At 41.3% G+C, this 26,212-nt stretch overlaps 1 protein-coding gene across 5 annotated transcripts in view; it reads left to right on the top strand.

Moving 5' to 3' along the window:
• cxcl12.S (C-X-C motif chemokine ligand 12 S homeolog) overlaps positions 1-26,212 on the top strand; it is a 159,704-nt gene that overhangs the window by 122,602 nt on the left and 10,890 nt on the right. The window contains exon 1 of one of the 5 annotated variants that reach the window (XM_018227643.2): positions 21,575-21,727. The exons of the other annotated variants lie outside the window; for them this stretch is intronic. Coding sequence (XP_018083132.1) covers positions 21,667-21,727 — 61 coding nt within the window. The 5' untranslated portion in view covers positions 21,575-21,666. Of the gene's footprint in view, positions 1-21,574; positions 21,728-26,212 lie in introns of those variants that run through there. 5 annotated transcript variants of the gene reach the window in all.

The raw sequence follows: 26,212 nt of genomic DNA, 5'->3' as shown, positions 1-26,212 counted from the left end.
TAATCCTTCATTTGTTAAACTCCCCATAGACGCGACGATTTTTCTTGCCGAACGACCGATTTTAGGGAAGCCCGACCAATCCTTCAAAATTATTGTGCGGTTAGTGGGATTCAACCATTGTACATCTTACAATTTTTCGGCTGACATCTGTCAGGAGATTGATCGGCCAGGTCAAAAAATCTTTGTCGGTCCCAGTGCAATCTATCTATGTTTGCAGGGCCAAGCAGGCAGCTCCCCTTTGTTTTCCTGGAAAATTGGTCTTTTTAGTTGATGGTAAATTCGTACGATCGTATGATCGTTCTGAGAAGATCGTGGTCTCACGATGAGGATCTGATCTTTTAAAAATCTCAACATCTATGGCCAGCTTTTGCTAGGGGAGAGTGAGTGGAGCAAGTTGGCAGAGTTGTGCAGCTTTCTGGATTGATAGTAATGAGTTCTACTGAATATGTCTGTCAGATCCTTTTTGCATTGGGCAAGTGAATGTGCAGAAGATGTGCTCAAACTCACTTCTTTTTTTACTGTAAAGAAGTCATGCATCTGGGGTCAATCGCGTCTAATACAAAAATGCACACTCAAACAAGAGCACTGGGTGGAAGTGACTTCTGAAGAATCAAAAATAGTGCTGGCAAATATGGAATCTATAGTAAAGAATAGCACTTTGGGAAAAATGGAGAAAGCAGTTTGACCACCAGTATTAGTTTTATCAATCAATTAAATGTTTAAACTTTCCTTTATGCACAAAAAGTTTCTTACGTCCATGATGATGGGTGAGTGCAGAAGACCCCTTTTTTGTGTGAATTGTGTGGTCAGAGCCTCGTTGCCTCCCATCTAATAGGTTAAAATTGTGTAAGACAAATTGTCTTTTTTGCATCAGTAATTTACAGTGGGGCTGCTGCCATGAGGATTGTTGAGAAAGTTGCCTCAGGCAGCAGCTCCCAGCAAGTTACCAGGCTGGCAGAACATTTCAGTGACATCAACTGGAGCAATGTGTGATTTCTTTGGCATCGGGAATACTTAAGCCCATTCATGTGACATCAACCACCCACCGCAGGTCCCCTGATTTTGCAAGTTGACAGCTCTGCAATTATATGCAACAGAGAACCAATATATATGATTAAACCTTTTTTCAGAACTAAAGATAGGGCCATGTTCAGTATACCATAGAATTACACAACTTTATACAGCATTGAAGGGTTTTGCCACAAATACACAATATTCCTTTACATTTCCTCCAGTTATGACTTATACTCACTTTAAAACACAGACATAACATTTTGAGAAAAGATGCATTAGTCTGCCAATAAACCTGAAAAGGCCCACATTTCATCTGGCTGGAGAAGTCATGATGACTTTGTTTTGAGACGTAATTATGACCTGCTGTTTTTGAAGGTTAAACCCTGCTTTTTAATGAAATTGTGATCATGGAAAACTGTTATGACCCATCTCTTTAACGTTACAGATATTTTTTTAGAGATACTAATATTTTCATTATCAAATTTCCAGCCTGGCATGCTTATACATAAACTCAGTAAAACAAGATCAAAGCCTCTTTTCTTCTCCGTAACCACAGCTGGAATATCTCATATATGTGTAAAAAAAAGTCTGTGCTTTCTCAGTTACATCTAGTGAGCAAAAAACACTCATACACATGTGTGTATTAATGCATATACACTAGACATAAACACAAATACAGTACATGTATCATATATATACAAAACAAACTCAGATAAGCATTAAAGAAAAAAATACCCCCACCCCTTTGATATGAGCTCATTTGGTTAGGCTTTTGTAAAACAACAAAAAGGTGTATAAACACTGAGCTTTTAATTTATCTTTTTTTATTTTTTGCACAGACATACCTAATTCCACAGGTTGAAAGGAAGCCATGGTAGTTTTTCTCTGTGCCTACTGAGACCAGTTACCTACCCTCCTTAGTCTTATGGTGTAATGTATTTTTCATAAAGTGTTGCATAAATGAATGCTTTTTAAGCTAAACCGTAATGCTGTTTGCACATGGATAGAAAACTGGCTGAGGGATCGTGTACAGAAGGTTTTGTCAGTGTAACATTGTCTACTTTGAGTTTTGTATTGAGTTCACATTTATTTAAATTGCTCATTAATAATTAGGGGGACACTGTGTATAATGCATTGGTGTTTGCCGATGACCCATCATTTTTCTGTAGTAGACAAAATAGCAGCTTATAGCAAACTGGAAAGACATCACAAGACACAATTAAGATAATCACTAACAAATCTGTTGAATTTTAAACATTTACTGTGTACAGTATCTCATTAGCGAGGCATCTCATGTCCTGCCCGTTGCTCCTATAGGAAAGTATAGAAAAAATGACAAAAGATTGCCTTGTGCAGCCAGTCCACTGCTATGGATTTGTTTGCTGAGTTGTTTACAAAATGAAAACGTTTGGATGCATTCCACTCCCTTTCTCAATGTATTCAAGCTGCACTCAAACCTTCAAGACTTCAGATGTTTTTTTTTTTTTTTTACCTTATTCTGAATCAGCCAACAGTTAGCCAAATGGTTGAACTTGATGGACAGCTATCTTTTTTCAACCTAAATTATTTTATTACTGTGGTTGTTAACATTATGTTATAGGAATAAAAAAAATATTAATTGTGGGATTTACCAAAGTTTGGACACCATACCACTTGTCTAATAACAAACACTGTTTTTGCAAGGTACATGACTCCAATGAGGCCTTAATAGCCATTATAAGTTGTCACCTGTTGACAACTGCAAAGCTTTAAAGCTTAACTTTGGGCTTTCACTCAAAAACCATGGACTACCTCTAGGCAAGGATTTGAAAATGACCAAGCTGACCATTTTCATAGTTTGAAAGGCAAAGGCAACCCCTTGAATGACTGCAAAGGTTTACATGACACTGGAGTGGTGTTGCCCTGTTCCATGAAGCTGTGTTGCCTGCACAAACATCTGCATGGAAAATTCATCAATTATAAGCCTAATGTGACCTCATTACAAATGTTAATATATGAGGTATGCAAAATGGTACCTAGACCAGGGGCCTTTTGTAAACAAGCACTATGGACTGGTGAAGTAAACATGTAATTGTCCAAAATTCAATATTGTTGAAGAAAAGTTTTTTAGGAAAAAGCAAACTTGCCAACTGTTTAACACTGACATGATTCCATTTTGCCTTGGGGCTGTGTGGTAGCAAGTGGCATGGCAAACACTGTACAAGTAGAGAGAAGAATAGAATATGCATATAAGCAAATTTTGGATGCCAGTGTGAAACAGTCAGCAAAAGCTGTAGCTGCAAAGTGTATAGCTCCTACAACAATACAATAATCATAACCAAAAGCCAGCATGAGCCACTTGAAGAGAAACAAGCTGAAGGTTTAGGAATGGTCCTCACATTCCCCGACTAAAAAATAATTGAGAATCTGTGGGTAGATCTTATACATACAAGACAACCCAAGATGTTTTCAAAATTAAGAATGGGCAAAAATCCCTACAACAAGAATTTAAAAAACTCTAGATACTGAATTCTAAAGGTATTTGTAAAGTATCTATTCTGGGCTCAATTAAGTTAGAAACTTTGTATCTTTTTCTGGATGTTCAGTGCAGGAGATCAAAAAGAAACAAACCTGGGACTGCGTGTTGAGCTGTCAAAATCGTGACTGTCCCACGAAAAAAAACGGGAAAGTTAGGAGGTACTTTTCACAGAATTAACTAAATATAATTGGTGCAAGTTGAGAGGTGCTTACAGCTGTATCTGAAATAAATATATATTAGGTGTATTAATTATCTTCCTTCACAATGTTGAACTGCAATTCAATGAATCCTTTAGTTTACAAATTATTTATCTGTCCCATTAGTGATATTTGCCCTTAAAGGAATTGTTCAGTGTAAAAATAATAACTGGGTAAATAGATAGGCTGTGCAAAATAAAACATGTTTCTAATATAGTTAGTTAGACAAAAATGTAATCTATAAAGGCTGGAGTGACTTGATGTCTAACATAATAGCCAGAACACTACTTCCTACTTTGCAGCTCTCTTGGTTTCCACTGATTGGTTACCAGGCAGTAACCAATCAGAGACTTGAGGGGGGGCACAAGGGTCATAACTGTTGCTTTTGACTCTGAGCTGCATGCTGAGGATAAATTGCAAACTCACTAAACAGTTATGTCCCATGTGGCCCCCCTTAAAGTCACTGACTAACTCAGAGTTAGTGAGCTGAAAAGCAGGAAGTAGTGTTCCGTTCTGTTATGTTACACATCCAGTTACTCCAGCCTTTATACATAAAATTTTTGGCTAATGAACTATATTAGAAGCATTTTTTTTTTGCACAGCCTATCTATTTACCCAGTTTTTATTTTTACACTGAACTGTTCCTTTAGATAAACATGATTTCTCAACCTGAATCTGCAGAAAGGAGACAGTTTGGTACAGGGGACAGCATTGTGTGCACAGATAAGAAGGAAACTTGAAAAGAGGTGTCCCACCGTGCAAACAGGGAACAGGAAAACATCTACCCAGTGACAGCAGCTGATCTGCTTCTCCCTCCAGCTCTCCCCATGTCCATCCACTCATAGCTTCTCTCTTCTCACCTCCCTTTCTTTGCAGGACAAAGTTTCCCTTAGGCCTGCCTAGCAGAAGGAATCCTGGGTAGGAAAGCAAGTTTCATTCTGAAATGTCCATGTGTCTGCCTAATACCTCAGCCAATTAACTCACTGTGTTTTAGCCTAACATGTAAACTAGAACATCCTATGTAGACTTATTGCAAATAGCACACAGGTAAGAATTTGCTCTGCTACTGTTTACTACTATTTACAGTAGCCCTCAAAAGCAACTTTCTACTGTCAATATTTTATCTATATATTTATATATCAAAACAAGTGTTACATACATTCAAATAAAAAATTATTTAGGGCATAGAGGGGATTATATTATATGGACAGGGCATGTAGCACAGCCTCAGTCAGAACCAAAAAGAAAGGAATTTCTGCAGACTGCTACAAAACATGGATGTAATGTAACCCATTTATTTTAAATGCTTAAACTGCAGAGACAATAAACAATGATTTGTTGGGGGTATGGGTACTAATGAACACCCTTCATTGGGTGTATCAAGCTGCTGTCTGTATCATTTTAAAGGGGAACTCTGGCTTTTAAACCAAAATTTGATAAAGAGGCCCAAATAACACAGAAACCCCTAATATACCCATCACAGTTACCTGTTTCTTCAAAAAAGTATGAATAAATGGAATCTTCTATGCTGAAATCAAGCTGTTTAACAGTTTTTCTCTTTCTGCATCACTTGAAATCCTGGCAGGGAAGGAGGGACCAAACACTGATGTTACAAATTGGAACAACTTCTCCACAGCTTACAGACAGCATGCAGGAACTACATAACCCACAATGCATTGCTCTGTGATGTTCCGTTCCTTAATGAAATCACATGTGCAGGGAATTGTGGGGGTTGGAGGATTCAGGATGAGGACAGATGGCTGCTGATACAAAGTAAAAGTAGTCAGCCAGCTCAGCAAAGTAGTCAGACAGATCAGAATGAGAGCAGGGGCTAGGCTTAGGGAACTGTTCCAAACCATTAAAATTAATGGAAAGTCTGCATATTTTTTAATAGATGTATATTGCAAAGTTGCCTGGAATTATGTTTAGTTTTCAAAAAGCTTAAAGGGGTTGTTCACCTTCCAAACACTTTTTTCAATTCAGTTGTTATTAGATTGTTTCCCAGAAATAAATACTTTTTTCAATTACTCTCCATTATTTATTTTTTACTGTTTTTCCAAAATCTAAGTTTAAATTTGAATGTTCCTGTCTCTGGTGTTTGAGTCTGGCAGCTCAGTAATTCAGGTGCAGACTCTAAACTGTTACAATTTTGCAACATTTAGTTGATACATTTTTCAGCAGCATCTCTGGAGTATTAGCAACAATTGTAACTATTCTAACAGCTGCCTGTAAAGAAACCCAGGGATTCTGCTCAGCAAGGACAAAGATAAGAAATGTATCAACTAAATATATACATTTAAATTTACAGGGTCGGCAATCCCCCCTCCCAGGGCTGCTTCAGAAGGTGAAAAAAGACACTTGATACTTCAATATTAGAAAAACGGTCACACAGAAAAATAGAAAATAGAAAGTCATTGGAAAAAGTCATTATTTCTGGTGATCTATCTGAAAACAACTAGTTGTTTGAAGGTGAACCACCCCTTTAAGGAATGTATTTGTGGGGTTCCCCTTTAAGCTTGCTAAGGGAAATACTTTTGCCTTGTACCCCCTACTTCCTGTTTATCCTTACTGCAGGTCCAGAGTGCAAGTAAAGCTTTTTCCTCCTACAATATTTAAAAAAATATTTATAATATGTTCTGTTGCTGCTTTTATGTATATTTGCAAAATGTACGCCGCACACAGAATGGTTATTTAGTTGTCCAAAGTTAATTAAGTGCTATATGTATTTAACATGCTCTAATCAAGCAAATAATATACTCCACATATACTGTGCAACAAACAATACTGTTACTGCATTGACATTTTTCAAATAACCCCAAGTATATTGCTAAACTATCTGAGATTTTCTTGTTCTGTGATATCTATATATCAGGAATTTTTGAGAAGCCTTCTTATTTCTGCAACCCCCCAAACTCTTGTAATTTGTATTTAACAAAAGAAGCATATGGTGTGAAAGCTATTGTACATATACCAATAATATATCTGTAATATGGCACTTGGAAGTGTCCAGGTCAAATGGCCTACATATCACAACACAAATCCTTAGAAAAACCTTAGACCTTACACCAACCTTAAACCAACACTGTCTGTATTGAAGAATTTGAAGAAGTCAAACATGGGCAGGAACAGTTTTAGTGTGCTTGAGTTTATTACCCTAATAATAAATTGGAAGTAATTGAAGGCTTAAACTCAAACTAAAAGGAAGTATTATGCATAAACACACAGATTGAGTAATGAAGGAATAATGCTTGTAGCCTGCATACCAATATTTCGTATTACTCAATTTCTGAGCAAACATTTTTGCTATTTGGTAAGTGTACCACCATGCAGATTGAGGTAATTGCATCAGACTTCATTAGCCAAAGCTAAGAACTGTCCAACCAATAAAGTGGGTCAGCTGCTATCCTGAAAGTGTACAGCATATTTGAAAATGCTAATAAACACAATTGAAAAAAAAAAAGTGTGCAGCATGCACAACCTACTGGTATGCAAAAATTTAATTATACAGCTAATCAGCCTACAGGTCAGATATCAGGACAGACTTTTTTTTAAAATGAGCAATTGCTTTAAATGTCTTTATTTACTAGGGATTCTGATACATTTCTGGTATAGGAGCCACACACATTTTCTGGACAAGGAAGAAAACAATCCAGTATGAGCAATGCCCATAGGTGCTCATAAAGTGCAGACACAAGTCACATGGCCAGGGGCAGCTGGGAAATTGACAAAATGTCTAGCCCCATGTCAGATTTCAAAATTGAATATAAAAAAATCTGTTTGCTCTTTTGAGAATTGGATTTCAATGCAGAATTCTGCTGGAGCAGCACTATTAATTGATGCGTTTTGAAAAAAACATGTTTTCCGATGACAGGATCCCTTTAATAAGCCTAGCAAACATGTTGAAGGCATGACACTGTAATACATGGGCTACACTTGAAGTAAGAATGCCTTAGAAATACAGAGATCCACAATACTTGCATTACCTTACTTCCCACGCCCTGCTGAAGTGCACATGAGGTTTTCATCATATATTTACACTATCATATTTTCTTTTTCCCTAGGTTTTGTAACACCACACTGAATATCATAAACTTCCAGTATGCCTTCACTTCTGTTATACAATCCATCTCCTCAGAAATGCAACTATTTCAGACCTTAGGCCTCTCAGAACTGAAATGTAGAGTACCCTTCATTCCATCAGTTATATGCATTTCCATGCATTTCGTTCGATCTGGATTTTAATCCATCGATCGAACGATTTTCCTTCAATCAAAAAAAGCAAGGAAAGCTCATGGGGACCTTCCCCATAGGCTAACATTGGTGCTCGGTAGGTTTTAGGTGGCAAAGTTTTTTTTAAGGATACAGTACGTCAACTATCGAATGGTCGAATAGTCAAACGATTTTTAGCTCGAATCGTTCGATTCAAAGTCGAAGTTGTAGTCGAAGGTCAAAGTATTTTTTATTCTAATCCTTCACTCGAGCTTAGTAAATGTGCCCCTCATTCACCCTCATTCATCTAGCCAAACTCAAGGAAACTGTATTATTTAATCAGTAACTGCGTTCATTACACTTCTCACTAGGGATGTCGCGGACTGTTCGCCCGCGAACTAATTCGCGCGAACATCGACTGTTCGCGTCCGCCGAATGTTCGCGAACGTCGCGCGACGTTCGCCAATTTGGGTTCGCCTTAGCTGGCGTTTATTTTTGACCTCTCACCCCAGACCAGCAGATACATGGAAGCCAATCAGGAAGCTCTCCCTCCTGGACCACCCCCACACCCCCTGGACCACTCCCCTTCCATATATAAACTGAAGCCCTGCAGCGTTTTTTCATTCTGCCTGTGTGTGCTTGGAAGAGCTAGTGTAGGGAGAGAGCTGTTGAGTGATTTGAGGGACAGTTGATAGTAACTTTGCTGGCTAGTAATCTACTTGATACTGCTCTGTATTGTAGGGACAGAACTCTGCAGGGATTTGAGGGACATTTTAGGTTAGGTAGCTTTGCTGGCTAGTAATCTACCTTCTACTGCAGTGCTCTGTATGTAGCTGCTGTGGGCAGCTGTCCTGCTGCTGATCTCTCATCTGCTGACTGCTGCCTGTAACCCAATAGTCCTTGTAAGGACTGCTTTTATTTTTTGTTTTTTTACTTTGCTACTATAAGAGCCCAGTGCTATTAGTCTAGCTGTGTTGGGGAGTGGGACTGGTGTGCTGCTCCTAGTAGTTCAGCACCAACCAGAGTAATTTTTTTTTTATATATATATATTTTTTTTATTCTACTTATCTTACTGTTCTTTAACGTGTCCAGTGCTGTTTGCTGTTCTTCATAGTAGTGCACCAATAGTAGTGCACTTGCAGGCATTGTTTGCCCAGTGTGTTCTTCAAACAACTGCCACCTAGCTGTGTGAGCTTGTTCACATTCTGTCTAAATATCAATAATAATACCGTCTCCAGAAACACCACCTGAGTGACGTTTTCCAAGCAGCAATAATATATTCCGTATCCACTGCTGTAGTGTATACGTTGACCTTGCAGACATTGTTTGCCCAGTGTGTTCTTCAAACAACTGCCGCCTAGCTGTGTGAGCTTTTTCACATTCTGTCTAAATATCAATAATAATACCGTCTCCAGAAACACCACCTGAGTGACGTTTTCCAAGCAGCAATAATATATTCCGTATCCACTGCTGTAGTGTATACGTTGACCTTGCAGACATTGTTTGCCCAGTGTGTTCTTCAAACAACTGCCGCCTAGCTGTGTGAGCTTTTTCACATTCTGTCTAAATATCAATAATAATACCGTCTCCAGAAACACCACCTGAGTGACGTTTTCCAAGCAGCAATAATATATTCCGTATCCACTGCTGTAGTGTATACGTTGACCTTGCAGACATTGTTTGCCCAGTGTGTTCTTCAAACAACTGCCGCCTAGCTGTGTGAGCTTTTTCACATTCTGTCTAAATATCAATAATAATACCGTCTCCAGAAACACCACCTGAGTGACGTTTTTCAAGCAGCAATAATATATTCCGTATCCACTGCTGTAGTGTATACGTTGACCTTGCAGACATTGTTTGCCCATTGTGTTCTTCAAACAACTGCCACCTAGCTGTGTGAGTTTGTTCACATTCTGTCTAAATATCAATAATAATAACGTCTCCAGAAACACCACCTGAGTGACGTTTTCCAAGCAGCAATAATATATTCCGTATCCACTGCTGTAGTGTATACGTTGACCTTGCAGACATTGTATGCCCAGTGTGTTCTTCAAACAACTGCCGCCTAGCTGTGTGAGCTTGTTCACATTCTGTCTAAATATCAATAATAATACCGTCTCCAGAAGCACCACCTGAGTGACGTTTTTCAAGCAGCAATAATATATTCCGTATCCACTGCTGTAGTGTATACGTTGACCTTGCAGACATTGTTTGCCCAGTGTGTTCTTCAAACAACTGCCGCCTAGCTGTGTGAGCTTTTTCACATTCTGTCTAAATATCAATAATAATACCGTCTCCAGAAACACCACCTGAGTGACGTTTTCCAAGCAGCAATAATATATTCCGTATCCACTGCTGTAGTGTATACGTTGACCTTGCAGACATTGTTTGCCCAGTGTGTTCTTCAAACAACTGCCACCTAGCTGTGTGAGCTTGTTCACATTCTGTCTAAATATCAATAATAATACCGTCTCCAGAAACACCACCTGAGTGACGTTTTCCAAGCAGCAATAATATATTCCGTATCCACTACTGTAGTGTATACGTTGACCTTGCAGACATTGTTTGCCCAGTGTGTTCTTCAAACAACTGCCGCCTAGCTGTGTGAGCTTGTTCACATTCTGTCTAAATATCAATAATAATACCGTCTCCAGAAACACCACCTGAGTGACGTTTTCCAAGCAGCAATAATATATTCCGTATCCACTGCTGTAGTGTATACGTTGACCTTGCAGACATTTTTTGCCCAGTGTGTTCTTCAAACAACTGCCGCCTAGCTGTATGAGCTTTTTCACATTCTGTCTGAATATCAATAATAATACCGTCTCCAGAAACACCACCTGAGTGACGTTTTTCAAGCAGCAATAATATATTCCGTATCCACTGCTGTAGTTTATACGTTGACCTTGCAGACATTGTTTGCCCAGTGTGTTCTTCAAACAACTGCCGCCTAGCTGTGTGAGCTTTTTCACATTCTGTCTAAATATCAATAATAATACAGTCTCCAGAAACACCACCTGAGTGACGTTTTCCAAGCAGCAATAATATATTCCGTATCCACTGCTGTAGTGTATACGTTGACCTTGCAGACATTGTTTGCCCAGTGTGTTCTTCAAACAACTGCCGCCTAGCTGTGTGAGCTTTTTCACATTCTGTCTAAATATCAATAATAATACCGTCTCCAGAAACACCACCTGAGTGACGTTTTTCAAGCAGCAATAATATATTCCCTATCCACTGCTGTAGTGTATACGTTGACCTTGCAGACATTGTTTGCCCAGTGTGTTCTTCAAACAACTGCCGCCTAGCTGTGTGAGCTTTTTCACATTCTGTCTAAATATCAATAATAATACCATCTCCAGAAACACCACCTGAGTGACGTTTTCCAAGCAGCAATAATATATTCCGTATCTACTGCTGTAGTGTATACGTTGACCTTGCAGACATTGTTTGCCCAGTGTGTTCTTCAAACAACTGCCGCCTAGCTGTGTGAGCTTGTTCACATTCTGTCTAAATATCAATAATAATACCGTCTCCAGAAACACCACCTGAGTGACGTTTTCCAAGCAGCAATAATATATTCCGTATCCACTGCTGTAGTGTATACGTTGACCTTGCAGACATTGTTTGCCCAGTGTGTTCTTCAAACAACTGCCGCCAAGCTGTGTGAGCTTGGTCACATTCTGTCTAAATATCAATAATAATACCGTCTCCAGAAACACCACCTGAGTTGTTGTTGTTGTTTTAAAAAAAATGCCAGGCAAAGGCAGGCCGCCACGCAGAGGCACTAGGGGCCGTGCTGCTATGCTATCCTGTGGCCCTAGGAAATTGCCAAGTTTTACAAAGGCAATTACCCTGAACTCCCAAAATGCTGAAGAGGTAGTTGACTGGCTTACACAGCACACCCCATCCTCTACCGTTTCTAACTTTGCCACAACATCCTCATCCTCCTCTGCTATGGGCACCCCACGTAACACTTCCTCCACCACCGGCGCCCCTTCTTCACTGGAGTCAGAGGAGTTATTTACACATGAGTTTCTTGAACTGAGTGATGCGCAACCATTATTGGCAGAAGAAGATGAAGGAGATGAGGACGTTACACCAGATATAATTCTGGCAGACAACACAACAGAGATGGACATAATGAGTGATGAGGAGGTCCCCGCTGCTGCTTCCTTCTGTGAGCTGTTAGAAGAAATTGATGCATCTGAGGAGAATGATGATGAGGAGATTGATGTTTTGTGGGTGCCCAGTAGAAGAGAGCAAGAGGAGGATAGTTCAGATGGAGAGACGGAGAGTCAGAGAGGCAGGAGGAGAATAAGACTTAGAAGAAGCAGGGAGGACAGCTCGCAGGGAACAGTAGGGCAACAACATGTATCGCCACCTGTGGTCAGCCGGCCAACGCACCCGCCATTGCCGCCAACTTCTACTGTTACCGCCAGATTGCCAGCTTCAAAAAGCTCAGCAGTGTGGGATTTTTTTAATGTGTGTGCCTCTGACAAAAGCGTTGTAATTTGCAATGAGTGCAGTCAGAAACTGAGTCTTGGGAAGCCCAACACCCACATAGGTACAACTTCTATGCGAAGGCACATGAACGGCAAGCACAAAGCACTATGGGAGCAACACCTCAAAGGCAGCAGACAAACTAAAAGCCACCCTCCTTCTGGTCCAGCATCTTACTGCTCTACCTCTGCTGTCCTTGACCCGTCTGAACCACCCTCCACTCCGCCTTCCACCTTGACCACCAGTTCCCAGTCATCTGCCCCCAGCCAAGTTTCTGTGAGGGCCATGTTTGAGCGTAAGAAGCTAATGTCTGCGAGTCACCCCCTTGCCCGGCGTCTGACAGCTGGCTTGTCTGCACTCTTAGCCCGCCAGCTTTTACCATACCAGCTGGTGGACTCTGAGGCCTTCCGCAAATTTGTAGCAATTGGGACACCGCAGTGGAAGGTACCCAGCCGCAATTTTTTCTCCAAGAAGGGAATACCACACCTGTACCACCATCTGAAGAGCCAAGTCACTGCATCTCTGTCACTTAGTGTTGGGGCAAAGGTCCATATGACTACTGACGCATGGTCCTCCAAGCATGGTCAGGGCAGGTATGTCACCTACACTGCCCACTGGGTGAACTTGCTTATGGCTGGGAAGCAGGGAATGCGTGGCTCAACAACAACAGTGGAGTTGGTGTCACCGCCACGGATTGCACGCGGTTCTGCCACCACCTCTACTCCTCCTTCGCTCTCTACCTCGTCTTCTTCCTCTGCTTCCTCCTCCTCTGCTGCTGGGTCCTCCTCCTCCACACCTGTGCACCCCAGCTCCCCCTAGGCTATTCGACGTGCCAGGTACGCCGTTGTCATGCTGTCTTGGGGATGACGTGCCTGGAAAGCAGAAACCATACCGGATCTGTACTCCTGTCATCTCTGCAGTCACAGGCCGATCGGTGGCTGACCCCACACCAACTGAAGATCGGAAAAGTGGTGTGTGACAACGGAAGCAATCTGTTGGCAGCACTGAGACTGGGCAATTTAATACATGTGCCCTGCATGGCACATGTTCTGAATTTAATAGTCCAACGTTTTGTCTCGAAGTACCCAGGATTCCAGGACATTCTCAGGCAGTCCAGGAAGGTGTCGGCCCATTTCAGACGTTCCTACACAGCCATGGCACGCCTTGCTGACATTCAGCAGCGGTACAACATGCCAGTCAGGCGTTTAATTTGCGACAGCCAGACTCGCTGGAATTCAACGCTCCTCATGTTGGAACGTCTGCTGCAACAACAAAGAGCCGTCAATGAATACCTGTTTGAACTGGGTGGTAGGACTGGATCTGCAGAGCTGGGGATTTTTCCCCCCGTTACTGGGTGCTTATGCGCGATGCCTGCAGGCTCATGCGCCCTTTTGAAGAGGTTACAAACATGGTCAGTCGCACCGAAGGCACCATCAGCGACCTAATACCCTTTGCTTTCTTCCTGGAGCGTGCCGTGCGACGAGTGACAGATGAGGCTGTAGACCAGCGTGACGAGGAGCAGGAAGCGCACGATTTCTGGTCGGAATCACCAGAACAAGCCCAGGCACCTGCTGCAACGCAGGGAGAGGTGTCAGAAGTGGAGTCAGAGGAGGAAGGTGGCTTTGTGGAGGAGGAGGACCAACAGGAGCAGGCTTCCCAGGGGGCTTGTGGTGACCTTTTGGGGACCCATGGTCTTGTACGTGGCTGGGGGAGGAGACCGTGGATGATATAGTCCTTGATAACGAGGAAGCGGAGATGGATACCTCTGCATCCAACCATGTGAGAATGAGGTCTTTCATGCTGTCATGCCTGTTGAAGGACCCCCGTATCAAGAGGCTTAAGGAGAAGGACCTGTACTGGGTCGCAACGCTACTAGACCCTCGGTACAAGCATAAAGTGGCAGAAATGTTACCAACGTACCACAAGTCCGAAAGGATGCTGCATTTACAAACCAGCCTGCAAAACATGTTGTACAATGCTTTTAAGGGTGATGTCACTTCAGGAACTCATCAACATTCCAGGGGCAGAGGTGCCAGTAATCCTGCCACGAGCGCACCTGCAAGGACAATGCACTTTGGCCACTCTGTAACGTCAGACATGCAAAGGTTTTTCAGTCCAAGGCAGCGCCAGAACCCTTCGGGATCCACCCTCAAAGAACGCCTCGACCGGCAGGTAGCGGACTACCTGGCATTAACTGCAGATATCGACACTCTGAGGAGCGATGAACCCCTGGACTACTGGGTGCGCAGGCTTGATCTGTGGCCAGAGCTGTCACAATTTGCCATGAACCTCTTGTCTTGCCCCGCCTCAAGTGTCCTCTCAGAAAGGACCTTCAGTGCAGCAGGAGGGATTGTAACTGAGAAGAGAACTCGCCTAGGTCACAAAAGTGTGGATTACCTGACCTTTATTCAAATGAACGAGGCATGGATCTCGGAGGGTTACTGCACGCCGGAAGACTTGTTCTGACTCCCCATGCAGCTGTCCTTCTCTGCACGCCGCATGACTCCACACACAGCTGTCCTTTAGCGTCCTCCTCCCTCCGCCACCGTTACAAACTAGGGTGCAAACCCTACTGGTGTCATTTCAATCAAAACTTTTTGGACAGGTAAATCCTGAGTTTTTCTGGCCTCTGTGCTTCAGTGGCTGCAACCAAAAAAATTCATATTTTCAGCATTTATATGGCATATTTTTTCTGGCCTCTGTGCTTCAGTGGCTGCGACAAAAAAAATTCATATTTTCAGCATTTATATGGCATATTTTTTCTGGCCTCTGTGCTTCAGTGGCTGCGACAAAAAAAAATTCATATTTTTAGCATTCATATGGCATATTTTTTCTGGCCTCTGTGCTTCAGTGGCTGCGACAAAAAAAATTCATATTTTTAGCATTCATATGGCATATTTTTTCTGGCCTCTGTGCTTCAGTGGCTGCGACAAAAAAAATTCATATTTTCAGCATTTATATGGCATATTTTTTCTGGCCTCTGTGCTTCAGTGGCTGCGACAAAAAAAAATCATATTTTCAGCATTTATATGGCATATTTTTTCTGGCCTCTGTGCTTCAGTGGCTGCGACAAAAAAAAATCATATTTTCAGCATTTATATGGCATATTTTTTCTGGCCTCTGTGCTTCAGTGGCTGCGACAAAAATTTTTTATATTTTTAGCATTCATATGGCATATTTTTTCTGGCCTCTGTGCTTCAGTGGCTGCGACAAAAAAAACATAATTTTTCAGGAAAGTACACATGCCTAATTTTTCAGGGTTCTGCAACAGTGGCAAAATCGCATCTTTTATGGTCACCGCAGGTGATCAATAAAGTAGACCAAAACTGGGCCCACACTGCAGAATCAGTGTTTTTTGGTTCACTTCACTGTACATTGAATTACCTCTGCCTGACCGTGCACGTGCGCACAAGCACGGTGACTGCTAAACACACCACTACAGAAATATTGCCACCAACAGGACGAACATCCTGGAGGTGACAAGCAACTAGTAATTAAAAACTATTATTTGCTCACTTGACGGTATCATTCATGAAAGCTCTTTGCGTCTTTGTCTTTGCGTGTGAACAGGCTGTAACCTTTACACGACTTGATTGGCATGTAGACGCCGTACGTTTTAAAGCAGTTTATTACACAAGTTTAGAAATGTAGTGTGATTTCTGCCCTTTACAGCACAAAACGCAGCGCTGTGTCAACAATGTATTTTTCAGATACATTTTTGCCCTTGATCCCCCTCTGGCATGCCACTGTCCAGGTCGTTGCACCCTTTAAACAACTTTAAAATCATTTTTCTGGCCAGAAATGTATTTTCTAGCTTTTAAAATTCGCCTTCCCATTGAAGTCTATGGGGTTCGCGACGTTCGCGAACCGTTCGCATTTTTGACGCAAGTTCGCGAATATGTTCGCGAACATTTTTTCTGACTTTCGCTACATCCCTACTTCTCACATACACATTATACACACACTCACACTGAAATATTTGTCTTTTCTCGACACTAAACATACACATATTTTAGAATTTTACAATGGTTGCATAAAGCTATCTAAATTAAACTCTCTGTTTTCCATAAATCCAGCACACACTGTTACTACCCATCCCCCTTGTGTCACAACATATAACTTCAGGTGCACAAAATTTTGTGTGTAATACATCACTTGTATGACAAGGTATATTAGAAAAGTAAAACTTACTGATATAAGATAAATAATGTATCCATTTTAAAAGATAAATGTTCTACTACAGTGTTATTAAATAAATCTAAATAACCTGAACTCACATCTGTTAATGCAAAACACATGGCTGACACTCAGACACAGATGTGATATAATGTATGGTGTTTACTCTTTAGCCTCTGTGGTCAATGATTTTGAGATTTGCTTTCTGAGCCAACCTCAATTAAATGTATTCAGAAGCAAGATTAGTGATAGGAAATGGGTATTTCCAAGGCTAACACATAAAATATTGGCCACCCTCACCCCTCATCCCCAAATTTTTAAAAGGGTTCCACTCCTATCCATTGCCTAAACTTCTAAACAAAGTCCAATTGCTTATGAACAAATATGCCTGTCCTGTGGGAGGCAACATTAATCTAGGCATGATTGCTTATTACTTTATGTACAGTTTTCTTTTTAATGGGGAAGCCTAGCTGTACCTCTAGCTATTTAGCTCTTTAAGGCAAGCTATAAAGAATCTCGCTAGGATTTTCAGCAGAATTTTGCTTTACTAAAATGGTGACAAAATGTTAATCATTATTTATATATCTCATTTCTCCATGGTCCTAAGACAGAATTAGCATTATGATTTAATTAGTTCTAAGCAACTATCTAATATACATCTGTTACAAATTTTGAGTGGTTTATTCTGGTTTGTTAAACAATGTTGCAAAAGTGAGCTCTTAGCATGTCTGTTAATTTGCAGGCCTCTGTTGGATTGTTTGTTAAAGGGGTGGTTCACTTTTGAATTAGTGTTTAGTATGTTATAGAATGGCCAATTCCAAGCAACGTTTCAATTGGTGTTCATTTTTTATTTCTTATGGTTTTTGAATTATTTGCCTTTTTCTTCAAACTCTTTCCAGCTTTTCAAATTTTCAAACCCCATCTAAAAACAAAATGCTCTGTAAGTCTATAAATGTATTGTTATTGCTACTTTTTATTACTCATCTTTCTATTCAGGCCTATCCTATTCATTTCCGTGTCTTTTTTTAAACCAATGCATGGTTGCTAGGGTTATTTGGGCCTTAGCAACCAGATTGCTGAAATTGCAAACTGGAGAGCTGCCGAATAAAAAGCTAAATAACTCAAAAACCACAAATAATAAAAAATAAAAACCAAATGCAAATTGTCTCAGAATATCACTCTCTACATCATACTAACAGTTAATTTAGTTCCTCTTTTATGGTACTTGGGATGTTGTGACAACAGTTATTAAAACGCCATTCCTCAGAAAGCCAACTTCCCTTTAGTTGTATGGAAAATGTACTCCCTATGACAGACACCATCAGTGCCAGGGGGATATTTCTCATTTCTCAAGTGGAAATGTGTGATTCCCATCTGAGAAAAATAGCATCAGTCATAGATATTATTATTGTCATTTTAAAAATATATAATAAAGTGCCAACACTGTCTACAGCGCAGTACAATATGTTTCCAATTTAATGGGAAATGGCTTGTAAGGGGAAAGGCATTTTGATCCTAGTGGCTCACCCTCAGAAGGCTGTGGTGATCAAAACCTATTCTAAGACATTTCAATTAAGGCTAACATCTTTGGCACCAAGGGCTATTTCACTGTCACTGTACTTTTGTGGGAGGGCAGCAGTGGTCATAATACCTGAAATTGTGAGCACCCTTTGGAAACACTTGCTTGGCTGCAATAGGTTATGTCTGAAGATTTCCAGTACTTTGACTGCTCCTTTTTGCAAGAACACAGCGGCTGGCAAATACATGTGTCTTTAGCTGGCCTTACACTAGAAGATCTGAGCAGATCTGGACTTGATTTTCTCACCCACGTGCTAGGCCAAGTTGGGCTATGGAGGAGCCTACAGACCTGTTGGATGAGGACTGCATTAATGTCCTGATGCAGTCCTATTCAGATAATAAAATCAGACCTACCCAATAGATATCTGGAAGGACCGAGACAGCAGTTTTTGTGTATGGCCACCTTTTGACCTAAGTCCATATGGGCAACAGAAAGCCTTTTGATGTTACTTTATCTAATGTACAGTGTAACTTATGGATAAAACCTCACACTGCAGAATATAATCAGCCGTGGGAAGTGTAATGTTCCAGGAAAGACTAGTATGTCTTCTTTAGTTAAACTATAATTTGACCATCATTTTAACCATACTATATGCCATTCATGGAGAACAACCTTGTAAAAAGAAAAATCATGTATTTTGTTGTCAAGAAGTATAAAAAGCTTTCACATACACAATGATTATATTAGACCATGGCATATGCAGTATGTATGGGAAACAAGAAGTGATTTTAATTGTGATTTAAACATGTGATTTTCTGGTATTACAGGAATTTAAAAAAAAAATATTTTATTTATCAACTGCATGCATATGACTTTTCATAGCGTTTTTTATTTGGTTGACATGTAGGCTTGGCTTGGTGACTTCTGTACACATTTGTTGACCCCTGCAGGTACAATCGTGACATGCACAGAAATTGTTCAGCAACAAATGTCTGTCATTCACACCCACTGGCAGTTTATATTTTCGAACAACCAAAAAATGGGTGTGACTGTAATCCAAATGATTTGGCAGATTTACAGGGCCCACTTTATCAGATAGCAATCACTACTGTGGAGTATGCAAGACCTTAATCACGTTTAGTCAAATGAAGTACAGGAATATGACTGTGGACAGAGGATGTCATTTATAGATAGGACAAGCTAGAGTAATCATCCAGTGTTGTTTTCCTTCAGTCTGCCCTAGGGGGATAGATTGACTCAAAATGGGTCCACCAAGATCCATTCTAAAACATAGTGCAATACAATATACCCTATCTGTTAACAGTTAAATCTAAATAGTTACACTTTGGAGAAAGGTTTCAAAGGGAATTCTGTTTCACATATAAAAAGTTGGTTCTGTTAATTTTTTTTAAATGTTTGCATTTTTTTTTTCAAAAGGTACAACAAAACAATAGATGGGGTGACAGGGTACTATGGGAGGCAGAAGAAGGGGGGTCAGGGGGTAATTTGCTACCCGGTGGTGAGCCTGTTGGCCCTTGTTGTCCCTAGGGGATAGAGTGGAGTTCTGGTCAGTAGTGGTTTCTTGGTAGGTAGTCCATGTATACCAAATTTTGTGAAATTTTCAGGGGGTGATGTTAAATTTTATGTTGCTTACTTGAAACTTTAAATGGATGAAAGCTGGTTACATGGTGACCCCCCTGAGCAAAAGAAAAACATAATTGCAAGATACCGTTTGCCTGATCACATCAGCTGGTTTAAAATGTGAGTTCTGTCATAAGCAAATGTATGTTCAACTCCTGAGTACAAATGGCTCATGTACATTTCCTTAGCACCACCACTACACCTCATTAACATCACACTGGCCATGGACAGCACTGTTATGCAAACTTCCTTAAGTGCACTACAACTCATTAGAATCACAACTTATCTTACACGTTATTAACTCTAATATATAGGCTCTTTACACCTCCGCCCTAATAAACTGGATTTCCTTAATACCACTATTAATGGTAAAACACGTCTCTGTGGAAGAGTGTGGAAGAGTGTGAAAGAGGCCAGACCTAGCACTTGCACTGTCATATTAAAGGCAAGTGTTTCTGATGCCAACAATACAGATATTGCAGCTAGCATACCTCCACTACACTGTTTCTTCCACTAATGTTCTGCTGCCATAGAGTGCAAGCACATCACCCAGACACACTAGAGTGTGTGTGTTTTCTTAGCAACCTCTCTCCAGAGCCCGGACTAGCAGCCGCTCCAAATCCAAGCTACTGTACATTCAGGGATGATACTGGTCCCCAGTAACGTAACTGGAGGGGGGCAGGCCCTGGTTTGGGACGTGCAGCCGGGCCCCCTGCGCCCCTCCGTACATAGATTATCTGGTCAGAAATCGGCCGCTACGGGCGGAAATCGCCAGTGAGCGAGTTGCGGGGGGGGGGCCTGAGGGGGTGCAGACCCTGGCCAAATCACACCCCCTGCTCCCCCAGTAGTTTCGCCACTGCTGGCCCCTCCGCCACCTGAGGCAGCAGCAGTTGCTGCCACCCCCTCCCCCGTGCGCTTACCTTTTTGCGCCTGAGAGGGTCCAGAGGGGTCCACCAGGGTGGCAGAGAGGGCCAGTACGCTAGCGCAGAGAGCAGCACTCTCTGCGCTAGAAGAGCCGAATTTCCAGTTTGAAAACCGGAAATTCGGCTCTTAAAGTACCAGAAGTGGCATTGTTGCCGCCCCTGGTACCTAGTGAGGTGCTGCCGCCTGAGGCGACAGCCTCAACTCTCCTCATTGGCGAAGCGCCCCTATGTACATTCCAACAGTTGCCTTTACCGTCTGCTTTGTTTCCAGTCACCTTAGCTAAGGCAACTCGGTGTTACTAATTCCTGCAGTCCTAATATCCGTCCTGTGCCCCCCAAAACTCCTCTCATACATTGCCCTGATAACTATAGTCTGTAGGCATGCAATCAGTGCAGACAGGTCTGGTATCCAGTGCCAGGTAGCGGCAAATGCTTCCACCTAGCCTTCACCCCAACAACCCTGTATAGCAAAGCAAACCGCCATAGGACAAGGCAAAATGATATTATCTACTACTATTTACAGGGTTATGAAAGATATCTTATAGTACAAGTTGATCCAGTGACTGGTCCGATTGCTATCTTGGAGTCAGGAAGAATTTTCCCCCTCTGAGACAAATTGGAGAGACTTCAAATGTTTTTTTTTTGCCTTCCTCTGGATCATTTAGCAGTTAGGCAGGTTGAACTTGATAGACGTGTGTCTTATTTTAACCTAACTTACTATGTTACTACTAGGTTAATGTTGATTTAATTTGTATTATAAGCACTAGCAGATAACCTACTCATTCCTGTACAGGTCTGAGCTGATTTATATCGAACTATTTTAATAGAGGAAGGATGTAATAACAACCCTGGGGTGATAGATCACCCGCAGCAACTCCCCACCCCCTTGCACTTCCAGACTTCTCCACTTCGAGTTGAGTTCATTCTAAGATTGTCTTTCGTTGTGAACACAACTCCAGCCATAACATGGACCTAAGGACTCTAGCTCTGCTCTCCATCCTGCTGGGAACCCTCTGCCTCTCTGAGGGTAAGTGATTGGGGGCTCTTTGTTTGTGGGGGGTCTTGAGTTGGGGGTGGAAGATACAGCAGATTTCTGCATTTGGTAATTGTGTACTAGACGTTTTTAATAAAATAGGACCTATCGTGCTTGTCTTGTCTAAAGGGATCAGACATGACTCTGGCTTTGCCAGCCTGCATTGCCACGTAAGGGCTCATGTTTCCCAAAATTATGAGTACAATGTGTATGGGCTGTACTAGGGGATATTTTCTATAGTGACCGATGCTGGTCCGTGCCCCCCTCGGGGTAGTTTTATCAATGAGCTTAATCGAGTAGATTGTATGTACCCTGGCTGGCAGCCTTCCTAAACAAGGTTTGTGTTGTATGGAGCTGGTACTCTCTGTCATGCTTTGTTGTACATTGTGATGTGCTAGGCTGCTATTTGCTAGAATCACAGACTCAGCTATCTGTTCTTGGAATTACTCGCCATGCATTGGTCTGCGTGCAGATTTAAGGTAATTTTCCTTCTGATTACTCAGAATCTGGATCTCAGGCAAGTAATCGATAGTCACGTTCTTAAGATCGAATGCTGTTTGCTGTTGGGCAGGCGCAGACCATGGTGCGTCCAATCATTTTGCCTGTAGATAAGCTTTTTTAAAGCCTCCTGTAGCGATTTGTTCAGACGGGTGAAAGTGGTGCATCTGGGGAATTTGCTTACTATATCTCGACTGTACAGCTAGTAAATTCTATACTGTTTTTGTTTACTTAAATTGCTTATATATGGTGCATTTCTTCAGTCCTTCCACTCTCCTGGCTGCAGAACAGGGGATTATTCGTTTTCCCTGTACAGTAGAGCCATCTGAAATTCCCTGGAATTTTTACATTTCCTATTCATCCCACTAAGTTTTACGTCTTGCCTAATAACATGCAGATTCTTGTACTGTCAGAGCCATGTAACCCCTTGCAATAAGAAAGCAATAAGAGCCATGTCGGAGCCGACCCAGTGGGCAGTATGAGTGAAGTTGTGTGCCAGCCAGTAGGGGATGACAGGAGTAACCCCATGCGATTGCCACAAGTGCCTGGTCCCAATCCGCGTGTTGTTTGACTGACAACTCTCTGCCTCATTTCTCCACAAAGCTGCCCCGCTCCATCACCTCATGGCTACATTGTAATGGGCTTTTATATTGCACCAGCCCTACTCTCTTATTATTGACACAGGTGGTCTGCTACACGAGTTTACTGTATTTCAACTGGACAATGTTGAACCCCATTCTCATGATTGTTATTTTATCTGAGGTAGTGTTTAATATTATCACGTAATTCATCGAGCATTTTATATAAGATATATGACATAGCAGTTGGTCCACATATTCCCTCTTACTTTACTGTCCCTTATTCATTTGGTCAATTAAATTGATAGATGTGCAGCTCATTTGAACATATTTCTTGTGACATTACTGTATGACCAGAGGTACATTTATTAGAATGATTTATCTCTGATGGCTGCCTGCTGCCTAGTGGGAACCTGTGTGCCCCGTGTGTGCTTGTGCATTGAGTGTCTGTACTGCTCATCCTTCTTCCAATCAGTGCATGATGCCAGGAGACCTGTTGTTTGCCCGGTGTAAGCTGATAAGAAAGGTGACAGGTTGGTAGAGAAATTGCAGTCGGGACTGTAATTGCCCAAATGCCAATCCTATAGGATCCAGCGCCGAAACGTTAGCTCCTACGGCGATGCAAATCTATTTTTAATGTGGAAGTTTATTGAAGCTCATATGTGGGTTTATGGAAAGTAACCGCATGTGGCACTTTGTGAGGTGGTAAATACGAAAACCTCCATTCGGCTAGTAGTCGCCATACCCTGAGGCAACTTTTCTTATAAAACTGCAGCTTTTGTTTCCCGCACCCCTTTCAATGTAACCTCCCCTCTAGCGTTATTTGCGGTGTTTTAGGGAGACCCATGTTAGCATAAAGATCTGTTTTGGGGCCTGAATACAGCAGCCTAATTACTGATGATAACCCCTTGCCGACCATTACCATGAGAAAGCGCAGCAAAGAGGCCAAACAGCATTAACATAGAGGCATAAAGGGTCCATCAGCCAGCGAGGGTGTGGAACAGTCTGCTGACTCCGCAGGACAACAGAGGAGCTGCCGATTCTATTCAGCTATCAGATAACCCGCACTGTGTACTGGCTTCTATCTAACACAGCTCAACATCTGGGCACCCACTACTGAGCAGCTCAACCTTTCCGTTGGCGTGAGGCGGCCCACCAAAGGGTTAACGCACGCATTGTCTCAATGGTCATGATGCGATTGAAATATTCGCTGAAACAAGGCTGCCCGGTGTGTGTGTGGGGGGGGGGGGTGCATGGTCATAATACATCTGTATAAATGTTGCTATATTGCAGGACTTCAATTGGCACCACTGTCTCTTAAAAAAAAAACATATCTTTGAAAGGGGTTGCACATTTTACTTTCCATTACAAATATGGTTATATCCTAGCAGCATTTTATATGATTAACAAGTTCAGGTCATACCATGGCTATTAGTGTAATGTGCTTTTGTTCTTTTCTGAAGATACAGTAGCAGTGCAACCACTGCTGCAATCACAGCTATGGACAGTTGTTTTCTAGTGTAAAAGTATATCAGCTAATAATAATATGGAAATAAACTGCTGTTCCTTTTGTTATTGGTTCCAATGGGCCAGGAATAGAGCAGCAGCCAGTTGACTCTTGACTCAGATGACTGTGTTGGTGGGGAACAGAATATAGAGGCACTGGCAGACAGACACCAATGTGCATTAGAAACTTATTAGCTAACTTGTAACCCCCCTTCCATTGCTAATAGTCAAAAACGGGGCAAACAAATTTACTTTGCTTTCTCTAAACTTGCTAATGACAACGCAAGACAAAAATATGCTCTCCAGTTTCACCAATATGTCAGTAAGGCTATAACCTTAGAAATCTTGGGGTCTCTCAAAATCAGTACAGCATGCTGTTAGTACTGAAGTGGCATGTGCTGTATTATAGGATACATTTCTGTATACACTTGGTTAATAGTTGTTAAAATTGCTTGGGTTTTGTGGGTCTCTACAGTCTTACCCAAGAGCTTCATGGTAGGATGTTTCACCATGTTCTGTGCCATAGTGAAAGCACACTGTCTCCACAATAAGCCCTCTGATTTTAATTACGTTTTTTTGTCACTCTGACCTATATCACTCCAAGCAAGGGTTTGGCCTAAGTCTTGCTTATTGTATTCCTCACATCTGATATTATTCACTGCTTAACATGTGTTTGTTTACATATCAAGTAAATGTTTACAGGGCTCTTGGTTTGCAGGCTTTCTGGTTTTGGGTAATGCACAGGCTAATCTTACTAATTGCAGGCCTGGATTTAGTACTAACCAACCTTGTTCTTTATCTGTCACCCATACCGAAAATTCATACCATCTCAGACAACAGGACTGCAGCTGACAGACTGACCAGACAGGCTCTAATTTAATTACCTTCAGCATATTCTTTTGTATCAGATAGAAATCTAGATAATAGTATACGGTCATTTGCAAAAATACAGTAGAACCCCCATTTTACATCCCCTGATTTTAAGTTTTCCCTCATTTTACATTGTTGTTCTGTGGTCCCACCTATATAATCTGCATAAAACATTTCCCTGATTTTACATTTTCCTGGATTTTACACCATTTTTTTCTGGTCCCCTGAAAAACGTAAAATGGGGGTTCTGCTGTATCCCTTTTCCTTTCAATGCTGAAGATTTTATATTACCATTTTGGTACTCTTGCACTTGTTCCCTAACCAAAGCAAAGGAATGCAGTATGGCAGCCAGAGCACACTCATAGACGCCTGTATTTATTCAAAGAAAAAGTATATGGTTGCAGACTCCAGTTCTGCATAAAATATAATTCCATTTGATAAAGAAAGCAAGCCCTGATAAGGCAAGATTATAACTGAACTTTGCACATTGCTCTTCCTGTGTCTAGATTATAAGTGCATTATAAATGTCTACGAACGTTATAATATGGTATGTAATTATCTCTATAGCTAGGTGTATGTTATCGCCTAAACTTTGAAAATGTACTTTCACTGTGGCTTAATGATATAGTATTATGGCTTTTTAACTTCTCACTAGTGAGTCAGAAAATAGCCACTACATACAAGGATATAATTGTCCTGAATGCAGCAATTTGCCAATTTATATACACTGGGAAAGTCCTATACAGTCCTGGTTTACAATCTGTCTATAATTTAGTTTCCTGTGTTTATCTAAAGCTGATGGTGGAGCTGAGCTTGTTGTTGAAACCCTTTCACTATGTTCCCAGTTCTTAGTTTTTACTTCAACATGTTGAAGAAAAAATCTGTATATTCAGCATCCTACAAATTCTGCAGAAACCTAGCTCTTGTTTAAAATAATAATGAGAAAAAATGAGTTTTTTAATTAGTCTTCTGGGATAGCAATTTTTATGGTTTCCTGTTCACGAAAAAATGTATAACGTCACAATGG

The sequence above is a fragment of the Xenopus laevis genome, chromosome 7S (assembly GCF_017654675.1).
Source record: "Xenopus laevis strain J_2021 chromosome 7S, Xenopus_laevis_v10.1, whole genome shotgun sequence".
Lineage (NCBI taxonomy): Eukaryota > Metazoa > Chordata > Amphibia > Anura > Pipidae > Xenopus > Xenopus laevis.
Note: the sequence above shows the minus strand (reverse complement) of the source record. Positions and strands in the feature narration are given on the sequence as shown.